The 10,633-nt window shown below is 46.2% G+C and overlaps 1 protein-coding gene across 1 annotated transcript; it reads left to right on the top strand.

The window, feature by feature from the left end:
- Window positions 1-272: 272 nt before the first annotated feature.
- LOC109554679 (pregnancy-associated glycoprotein 1-like) lies at window positions 273-9,210 on the top strand. The gene is made up of 9 exons (XM_019955350.2): window positions 273-325; window positions 1,502-1,649; window positions 2,625-2,742; window positions 2,841-2,959; window positions 4,141-4,334; window positions 5,260-5,376; window positions 7,046-7,187; window positions 7,275-7,373; window positions 9,061-9,210. Exons 1-9 carry the CDS (start codon window positions 273-275, stop codon window positions 9,208-9,210), a joined length of 1,140 nt encoding a protein of 379 aa, XP_019810909.2.
- The last annotated feature ends 1,423 nt before the right edge of the window (window positions 9,211-10,633 follow it).

Here is a 10,633-nt window from a genome sequence, read left to right as displayed (position 1 = left end):
ATGTCCATGCAGATCAGTTTGATTTTCCAACCAAGCTTCAAGGAAGAGATTACAGTTCAATTCTCTGTATTCTGAGAAGCTTCAAAGGCCACTGACCAAGGACAGTGATGAAGGTAAAGATTTAATCAAGAGCTTTTTGTTTTTTTCAGATCTTTTAGTGGCCTAAAGGGGAAAACTCGGGTAGGTCAGAGCATATATAACTAGGGGTTCCTGGTCACCACTATATGCTAAGAACCCAACCTTCCCTGAGTACCTGGAGCCAGGAAAGAAGCATGAAGTGGCTTGTGGTCCTCGGGCTGGTGGCCTTCTCAGAGTGCATAGTCAAGTAAGTATGGGGACTGTAAGTCACATCATATTCCTTTCTCAGATTTTCCTTTTCATCTGATTATTCTTCCACCCATCAGGTTTAGAAGGGAATGGAATATTTCCCTAAGAGTCTTATAGCTCAAATCTTACTTATTGATAAGCAACTTGCTATAGGAACTGTGGATCCTAAGGTCTTGGTTGGGTTGCACAAATCTTGGGGTCCAGTCATGTCATGACCTATTGAAAATGCAACTCCTTGTAACTGTTCAGTGTACAGTCTATGCAGATGTCCATGTGGTCCTGTGGAATAGCACTTTCTACATTTTATTCAACATGTCCTCTATTGTCCCTATCTACTTCAATGTGTATATGCCTATGTCTGCATCTCTGTATCACTGTCACTTATCTCTCCATCTCTTTGGAAGTCACTTGGAGTGTATTTCTCTTTGTGTTGTTTGCTTTTAATTTTTCATTTGACTTGTCCTTCCTTCTCAAGCCTCTGAATTCCCTTACTTGTTTGCTATATCTTGGACTCTTCTTTCAATTCTCTCTTCTCTGTCAACTTGGAGAAAGATACACTGTTTTATATCTGACAAGCAGTGTGACCACAGCCAACTCAGAAACCTCTTGCATTTCAAATTGCTCCCTTGTAAAAGAGGATGAGCCCCCCTTCTACCTCCTTCCTTGAGATTCTTTGAGAAGGAATGAGTGGGATGGCAACAGCAATACTAATGGCTGTCATTGTTGAGACTGGAAGATCCCCTGGAGAGGGAAATGGCAATCCTCTCCAGTATTCTCCCCAGGAAAATCCCATGGATGGAGGAGCCTAGTAGGCTACAGTCCATGTGGTCACAAAGAGTCAGACACCACTAAGTGACTTCACTTTCACTTTCTATCCATCACTTCACTTATCCCCAAGATACCCTATTTGGAGGGTTTGTATTGTTATATTCTACCATTTTACCAAAGGGGATACTGAGACACCACATGGTCATATGGCTCACCCAAGATTGCAGAACAGAACCTGTATTCAATCTATATCTTTGCCATGGTATATGCATAAAGTTCTGATAATAATGTGCCTCATAAAAATGATTAAAAAATACAGAGGGCCATTACAATGACAGTTATATCTTAACACAGACAGCTAATTGTGACATCTTCTTTGTTTTCTTTGTCAAATGCTCGGTGAAAGAATACCTCTAAGGAGAGTGAATACCATGAGAAAAATCCTTAGTGAAGAAAATATGCTGAACAATTTCCTGAAGGAACGTGCTTACAGACTGTCCCAGATTTCTTTTCGTGGCTCAAATATAACTCACCCACTGAGAAACATCAGGGATGTGAGTATTTTGGGAGGATGGTGCTCCACAGCACCCCCTGTTGCTCTAGCCTAGCACTGGGGCTCATCTGGAGGTACCTGGTGGGATGATGGGGATGGGGTTCCTGCAGGAGGCAGAGACACTGGAAAACAGGGACCCCCAATCAGAGGAGAAGGCACTCTCATACTCAACTGTTGGTCTTGGTGACTGGGCCTGGCAATTACCAGGTGGCAGGTAAATATCCATTTCTGTGTCAAAGATGTGTCATTTGTTTGAGGGTGATTGTTCCTTCTGAACTAAGTGAGCCACTCAGTTACAGATGAAGAGTGAGCCATCAGTGATCAAAAGGTAGTACCAACTGCAGAGCAATTGTGAATCCCCAGGCAGAGGAATTCAGTTTCCATAGATGCAAGAACGACAGCACTAAAAAGTTACTGAACCTGTATTCCATGTATGGCCATAAGAATCAGTGTGGTTACTGTTTTTAGATTAGACAAAGGGCTTATTTTGTCTTCAAGAATGCCCATGCCAGCCTGAGAGATAGGCAAAGGGTAAATACATGTCAAATGAAAGGATCACCTGTGTGGTGTTGATTGATTGCGGTCTGAGTTTGGAGGGAGTGGCTGGGGTTGATCAAGAAGGACCTCCTGGAGACGTGAGTGCTAAGGCTGGGTTTGAAGAGACTACAGAGCTTCTCAAACAAAGGCACCAGGACTTCCCTGGGTGTCCAGCGGTCCTGGATGCCCAGTGGTTATGCCTCTGGGCTTTCCATGCAGGAGGAACCACTTCAACGCCTGGTCATAGAGTCAATATCCTGCATACAATGTAGCACAGGAAAAATATATCAAGTGCAGATACCTCTGTGACCAAAGTCTGTGAGGTACACAGTGGTTAGAAAGTGATCTCAAGAGATATGTGACACCCAGAGGGAGTCAGCAGCTTGGGAATAGAAGGTAGCCAGTTCTGTACTAACCCACTCCCTCCTTCTCTCTGTAGTTGGTCTATGTGGGTAGAATCACCATTGGAACACCCCCTCAGGAATTCCAGGTTGTCTTTGACACAGGCTCATCTGACTTGTGGGTGCCATCCGACTTTTGCACCAGTCCAGCCTGTTGTGAGTACAGATACCTCATACCCGGACCATCCTTCACTTGCCCTGCCACCCTGTTTCCATCCTTGGCACCTGATGACACTCATCTCTTGTGTCTGCAGCTACACACGTTAGGTTCAGACATCTTCAGTCTTCCACCTTCCGGCCTACCAATAAGACCTTCAGGATCACCTATGGATCTGGGAGAATGAAAGGAGTTGTTGCTCATGACACAGTTCGGGTAACAGTATAACATATGCTGAGTCAGGACTGGCTAGGGAGTGACCAGATTCAGGACCATCTGGCAGGACCCTTCCTAGCCTAACTCCCATAGATATTGGCCATCTTATCCACAGGACCATGTCTCTGGGGAGGCAGTATCCATGGTGACACACGAGTAAACAGATTAGCTAACCCAGAGAGTGGTTTGAGGTGTGGACTTGCAGCTCCTCTGCCCATGAGCAGTTTAAGGTTCATTTTGCTGGGAGCGAGAAGAAAGGATAAAAGCACCCACTTTTATATTCACACACTGTTCCAGGCACTTTCAGGTGATAACTGGTTTAATCCTGCAACAACCACACACAGCAGTTACTCTGATTAGCTCATGAGACATATGAGGGAACTGAGGTACAGACAGCAAGGTCCTTGCTGAGGGTACACATGTGGTTAAAGGTGGAGCTAGGCTGGCTTTTCAGGACTGAAGTTACTGTGGGTTTCTGTGGACAGGATAAAACTGATCTGAGGACCCTGGGAGCAGTCAAGGGCTTCAGGTATCCAGAGTCGGAAACTGGGGGTCTGAGAAGTCAAGGTGCCTGATAAATGAATTCTCACTCTAGGGGACCCTTGAGAGTCTAATAAACCTATGGCCTGCCTCTCCCAAAATACTTGAGTAGTTATGTTCCCTCTTTTCTCTCTCATACACACTCACAGGAATATACACAATTCCCCAAAAGTGATTTCTGCGGGCAGTAATTTCATAGAACCCTGCAAGCAAGATTGTGTTTTCGGCTTCTGTCTTCCTGGACAGATGCAGAATCCACAGTACATTACAGAGAATGCAGTCCATTCCTGTCATTAGGTCACAGTGATGCCAGAGAAGGCCATCTTGCTCTCGATTGTTTTGTCCATAAGGTGGCATGAATGGGACCTGGCCTGACTCTTGGTTGCCCCACCTCTACAGAAGCCACGAGGCCAAAATGACTCACTCAGGTGGTATTTTTCAGAGTGGCAGATGTTATAAAATTCACAGCCTCTCTCAAATGGAACCCAAATTCCCCTTCCAGCTTGATCTCACTGTCTGTCAGCCACCAAAGACAGAGCCCAACCTCAATTCTTCTCTGAGGACCTAATGGCAATGCATCCCAGCCCAGTCCTAGCCCCAATTCAGGTATCTGTAAGTGGGAACACTCTTCTTTCCCACAGATCGGGGACCTTGTAAGCACTGACCAGCCGTTTGGTCTAAGCACGGCAGAATACGGGTTTAAGGATATGCCTTTTGATGGCGTCTTGGGCTTGAACTACCCCAACATATCCCCTTCTGGAGCAATCCCCATCTTTGACAAGCTGATGAATCAAGGTGCCATTTCTGAGCCTGTTTTTGCCTTCTACTTCAGCAAGTAAGTTTGAAATGGACAATCCCTTTCACCAAATTAGCTGTAAGATGCTTTCAGTTACACAAAAATTATAGAACACTTGATAAAGAAGTATCCTGAGAGAGAATCTAACCCAGGATAACTATGGACCCAGAACCCTGCCTGGCTTTACCCCTGGCTTTTATAAATAAAAGTTTATTGGAACACAAGCCTACTCCTGGGCTCAAGACCAGCGACTTGGTCTAGGGGGATGAGTGATGAGGAAGGCTAATGGAAGGCAACAGGAAACAAGTTGAAGGAAAAGGCATTAGGATTTGCTTATGAATTTGATAAGAAAGGAAGGAGAAGGATGGTGGATATCTTTCCTTCCTCATTAGCATTTCACTGGGAGCCCAGGACCAGCTACCCAATTTGTAGGAGCCAGTGAGAAATGAAAGTGTGGGACACAAAAGTGTGGGACCCCTTGTTTAAGAAATATGAGACACTTCAAGACAGGGAGAGCAGAAGTGGAGTCCCTTCTGAGTTTGGGGTCCTTTTGACAGTAGAGATCACAGGCCATTGGAGCCAATTCTGGGTGACCTGAACCCACACCCTTAGAACTCCCAGGCCTTGATTTTCCTGAAAAATAACAAGGTGGACAAGGGGAAGGCCAAAACACTTCAGCACCCTGTCCTCTGAGGGTGTCTAAGCACTCAGGTCGCTGGAGGTCCAGGGCATCTTCAGAAGACATAGTAGGCAGAGCCCAGCCAAGTGATTCAGCTTTTAACCTCCTCTGTGCCACTCATTAGCCTGTAACAGACCTTAGTCTGGATCTCAATCTCTCCTAGACTTGATTTTTGCATCTGTACCTGGGGACCTTATTAGGGCCTTGATGGGTAGACAAGCACAGCTCTCAGACAGTTCTGTTATTACTGTCCTCCAAGGATCCCCCCCTCTCTTCTCTCTACAGAGACAAGCGGGAGGGCAGTGTGGTGATGTTTGGTGGGGTGGACCACCGCTACTACAAGGGAGAGCTCAAGTGGGTACCATTGATCCAAGCGGGTGGCTGGATTGTACACATGGACCGGTAAGCCTCTCCCTCTGAGGGTCAGCCCAAGTGATGCTCCCACTACTGTACATGGACACAGAGAGACACACACAAATGTATTCTCAGACACACAGTCACACAGACATACACACCACCCACAATGACACAGACAGACACACAGAAACATGGAAACACACAAGCAGACACATAAAAACATACACAGCAACACATAAAAACATGCATAACTAGTCAGAGACACACAAGCACACACAAAAAAAACATGCAAACACACATACAAACAAATAGACAAGCACATAAATACACAAACAACTCATGGGTTCATAATCTGAGCATGGCTCTAATCAGGGTCCTAAAAGGCACCAGAGAGGTCTGTGTAGCTGGGAGAAGGCTGCACCCACTGCCTTTTGAGGTGGGGGAGTATGGTTAGAGAACTCTACAGTGTGGTGAACAGAGGATCAGGGAGAATATCTCCAGCCTGAACAGAGTTATGATAAGACGACCGACTGTCCAGGGCTACTTAGGACATAGGAAATTCTCAGTACAGACAAATGTCAGTTAAAAAACAGGGACAGTCCTGAGAAAATGGGGAAAACTGGTCTTCTTAGGGAGCAGCTATCCAGCAGTGGAGAGTGGTTGCCTGCAGTGTTAAGACATGAAAGCAACTAATAGAAAAGACACACCAAATTCTTGGGCACACAGTGGGACAGGGGCTATTACAGAGGATCAGGAAGGTGGGATCCAGGAGTGACCTGAGGACAAGAGGCATAATTGATAGGATTCTGTGAGAGACTGTCAGACAAAAGCTGACCTGTCCTTTGAAGTTTCTATGGGCTAGTCATGTATTTCCTGGCCAGGGTCTCAGGGTTTGAGCTGGTTGTAGAAGCAGTGCTGGGAGACACCCTGTCCCAGAGAAGGCCCTCTCTCCCCCTACTGTGAGAATATGCTGCCCCTGCGAATCTCCATCTTCACTCTGTGTGTGACCCGTTATTTGTTCCCCAAAAGATACAGCTCTCTGGAGGTTACTTATTGTTTTCTAAGTTTTCATTCACTCATTGAACAGACAAGCTTTGGGCATCCACTGTGTGACAGGCACTTTAGGGAGGCAAGGAGAATAAAACTCGCCCTCACATCTAAGAAGGCAGATGTACATGAAGTGACTCGCCTACATAGTGAATTATGACTTTGGTACATGCTAGACATGAGGAGGAGAAGGCAATGGCAACTCACTCCAGTACTCTTGCCTGGACAATCCCAGGGATGGCAGAGCCTGGTGGGCTGCCCTCTATGAGGTCGCACAGAGTTGGATATGACTGAAGTGAGTTAGCAGCAGTAGCAGCGACAGACATGAGGAAGGGTCTACAGAGAATGACTAAGACAGGAGACTCATAAACACTCGGGGAAAGACTTCCCCAAAACAATAAAATTAAGCTGGAATCTGGAAGATGAGGAGAAATTTCCTAGTCAAAGTGCAGTGGAGTCTTCTAGAAGGAAGACCAGATTGTGTCAAGGTACAAAAATCCTGGTGTATTCAAGTACTACATTCAAGGGTGTCAAGAAAAGTACTGTGTCGATAGCAAAGGAAAAGAGGGCAAGAGACAAAGGGCTGTTTAGAAGACAGTCAGGAAGGGGGCAACTCTGGGGAGGCTCAGAGTTACCTTGATGCCCACTTTCTTCCATTGTTTCTCAGCATCTCCTTTGAAAGAAAGGTTATTGCTTGTTCTGGAGGCTGCGAGGCCCTTGTGGACACCGGGGCACCATTGATTGATGGCCCAAAACCACTGGTCGATAACATACAGAAGCTCATCGGCGCCACGCCACGGGGTTCCAAGGTGAAGGGTCATGCCCCAGGGTCACTCCCAGTCTTCACACACAACAAGTATCACCAGGGCCAACCTCTCACCCTCTCTCTTTAATAGTATTATGTTTCATGTTCTGCGGTCAGTACCCTGCCGTCTATTATCTTCACCATCAACAGCATCAACTACCGACTGCCAGCTCGAGCCTACATCCTCAAGGTGAGAGGACAATACTGAGGGTTAGTTCTCAAACTGGAGCTTGCAGGAACCCTTGGGGTGCTGCTTGGAGGAGGGCGCCCTCTGGAGGCCATGTCAAACCATTGCAGATGCTGCTGAACCCGGTGGCTGGGCCAGTGACTCCCACAAAACCAATCACTTCAGAGTAAATGGCCGTGTGGGACACTGATCTTCCTGAAATAAATGTGGAGAGGCCACACCATATGGCATGGTGGGAGTCAGGGAGAGGGGAACACTAAGATTCTCAGTCCTCAAAGAGCTTCAATTCAATCTGAACCCTTAGGTGCATGAACATGAAATTCAGCACTAGCAGTCCCTGAAATGGGCCATGTTACAAGGAGAATATCTGGGGATAGTCCCAGTGTGATGTCCCAGCATAAGTTAACAGGCTCCCTTCCCTTCTCAAAGTTTTCCTGGTTTGGATGATAAATTACATGGTCAGCCTAGTTCTCGGCTGTATTTTCCCTTGCTCCGGCCAGGTGCCTCCTTTGTGAGTTGGGATACCCCTCTGTGGGGAGGTTGGATACTAAGGTGAATACTGAGTGCACAGTGACTCCTCTGCCCGGGCACAGGGTGGAGGCTTCATGTCAGCTCCCTGCGGGAGTTCAAAGCAGGCTGATGGGCTCAAAGAAGGCTTTGAGGAAGAGAGGGAATTTCAGGAATTCTAAAACCACAAACTCATTGAGCCATATGGAGAGTTGCTTGATTCTAGGCAAAACTGCACTGGATTCCATGCAAATGGCATCTCAAGATGATCTGCACTGGGACACTGGGGACTTACTAGGGGTGATGAGGGCTACAGACTGACCAGTGCAAATGGGAAACAAGAGTAGTTAACCCAACCAAGCCTGGAGTGGCCAGAGAGGGTGAGTGTGGGCTGAAGGAAGCTTCGCAGATTTCCTGAGTTAAAGCTTCAAGAACATGTTGTGGGCACTGCTCTATTTAAGATGGATAACCAACAATGAGTTGCTGTGTAGCACAGGGAACTCCACTCAGTTATATGACAGCCTGGATGGGAGGGGTGTCTTTGGGACCAGGATACCTGGATACATATGGTTGAGTCCCTTTACTGTCCACCTGAAACTCAGAATATTGTTAATCAGCTATACTCCAATACAAAATAAAGTTTTTTTAAATAAAGTACAGATTGTGGGGACGCAGAAGGAGAACCAGCATTCTCTGCAGAGAAAACAAGGAGCAAGAGTCAGAAGGAAAGAAACAGGGAGTGAGGAGAGCTATGGACACACTTGTTCTTTTCAAAAAAAATTATATTGAAACGTGGCTAATCTTCATTGTGGCATTAAGTTCTGCTGCACAGCAATGTGACTCAGTTATACACATAAAAAATATATTTTCTTATTCTTTTTCATGTGATTTATCACTGAATGTTGAATATAGTTTCTTGTGCTCTACAGTGGGACTTTGTTGTTTTTCATTCCTCTGTTTCTGAACTACCACTCCTCCCCTACCCTACATCCTTCCTCATGGCAACCTCATGTCTTGGACCTCTTTGATTTTGGATGAACTCTCATATCCCCGGCTGCTGAGAAAACCCCTTGATACTTACCAAAAGAGGGAGATAAAACAAAGAATTGTGCTGGGTCTGGATATTGGGGGGAGTCACTGGTAAGGGCTCACGCTGACTGGTGTATGTCTCTGATTCCCCCAGGATTCTAGAGGCCACTGCTATACTGCCTTTAAAGAGCACCGATTGAGTCTACCTAAAGAGTTCTGGATCCTGGGTGACGTCTTCCTGAGGCGGTATTTCTCAGTCTTTGATCGAGGAAATGATAGGATTGGCCTGGCAAGGGCAGTATAAATGCTTGGAGTGGTTCAGGAATCAATGAGGCCGCTCCTAACACACACTCACTCACACTTTGGGCACTGTTGCCCAGGATGCTGGTGAACTGTGTTTGGTGGTCTGCACACCCTATTCTCAGTAAAGAATAAAGGGTATCACTCTTAATGGTGCTGAAACAAATGGTTGCCTCTGTTTGTGTCTGGGATTGAAGTATCTAGAACCAAGTCTGAATCAAAATTGAGAGGAGCCCACCTCCACCTGCCCTCAAGGAAAAGGGAGACTCATTGAAATGATTCTGGGAATCCAGGACACAAGACTCAGAGCAAATACAAAGATCTCTGTGACTGGACCCAATAAATCAGAAGTCATCAGTTCTCTCTTTCTCTCTCTCGGCCTTTCCCTTCCCTCTTCTTTGATGGTCTTAGCATGACAAATTTCTTCCTTAAGGCTTCTACACCTAATGAGGGAGTCCAAGCTACCTGTCCTAGGGTATTATATCCTGAAGGCATCTCCTAGTAAAGAAAGAAGCTTGGAGCCATTAGAGTTCAAGGGTATTCTCTGAATGATGTATCTCAGTGCACATGTACAGCCCTAGATCAGCCATCCTGGCAGGGCCATGGGGTCCTATGATTGGCTTTACATGGTCATTGGCCTGACACAGCAGCACACATGATTGTCAGTTTCCTCCAGAACTACATGACTGAAGATGTGGAGAGGCAGCCCCAAGGATAGTTGTTGGGGGCCAGAGTGAGGTACTCCGCCCATGGCAAAGGTCATGAGGAAGGAGGCTCGACATACGCAAAGGCGGGATCGAGCCTCAGGAGTCCCCCTGGAAATCCTCGAGCGTCTACCCCCATAATCAGAGCCTGCCTACTTTACTACTTTGTGCTCTTACCTACACCTCTGACTTTATGGGGGGCTGTCCCCCACCACCTCTTTCGGAGAAGGAGTTAACCTAGAGCTCCAGTCAATAAAAACTCTTGGGTGTGACAAGAGTGTTTTAACCTACAAACTCCTCTGAAGGTTCTCTAGCCTGCCTGACAGGCTCATCAGGCTCACAGCCTCCCAACCGTGAGAGGCACGAGATGCTTTAAACCCTCTAAAAACAGGTTCTTTAGAGAAGTTAGAAAACTATAAGTATAGTGGGCTAATTAGAAATTGTGTTGGTGAAGTGTTTTTCATTTGTTGAGCCAACGTTTGTTGCTAAGTCTCCACATCCCCTGCCCTTACACACATTAATGAATATATAGAAGAAATAAGTATTAACCTTTGATATTAATCACGTTAGACCTTAGGCTAAGTAAATTCTTTCCTTAACTAAAACCCACTACACCGTCACCCTGTAGGAATGTAACTTTATTTGGGTGGCGTCTGTTTTGAGAATAATCAGCCCTGGAGAAGTAAGTGTCCTGATTGACTGACCCCTGTCACAAGGAGAGGG

This window comes from Bos indicus, chromosome 29 (genome assembly GCF_029378745.1).
Source record: "Bos indicus isolate NIAB-ARS_2022 breed Sahiwal x Tharparkar chromosome 29, NIAB-ARS_B.indTharparkar_mat_pri_1.0, whole genome shotgun sequence".
Taxonomy (NCBI): domain Eukaryota; kingdom Metazoa; phylum Chordata; class Mammalia; order Artiodactyla; family Bovidae; genus Bos; species Bos indicus.
The sequence above is the reverse complement of the archived record's forward strand: the minus strand, read 5'-3'. Positions and strand labels throughout refer to the sequence as shown.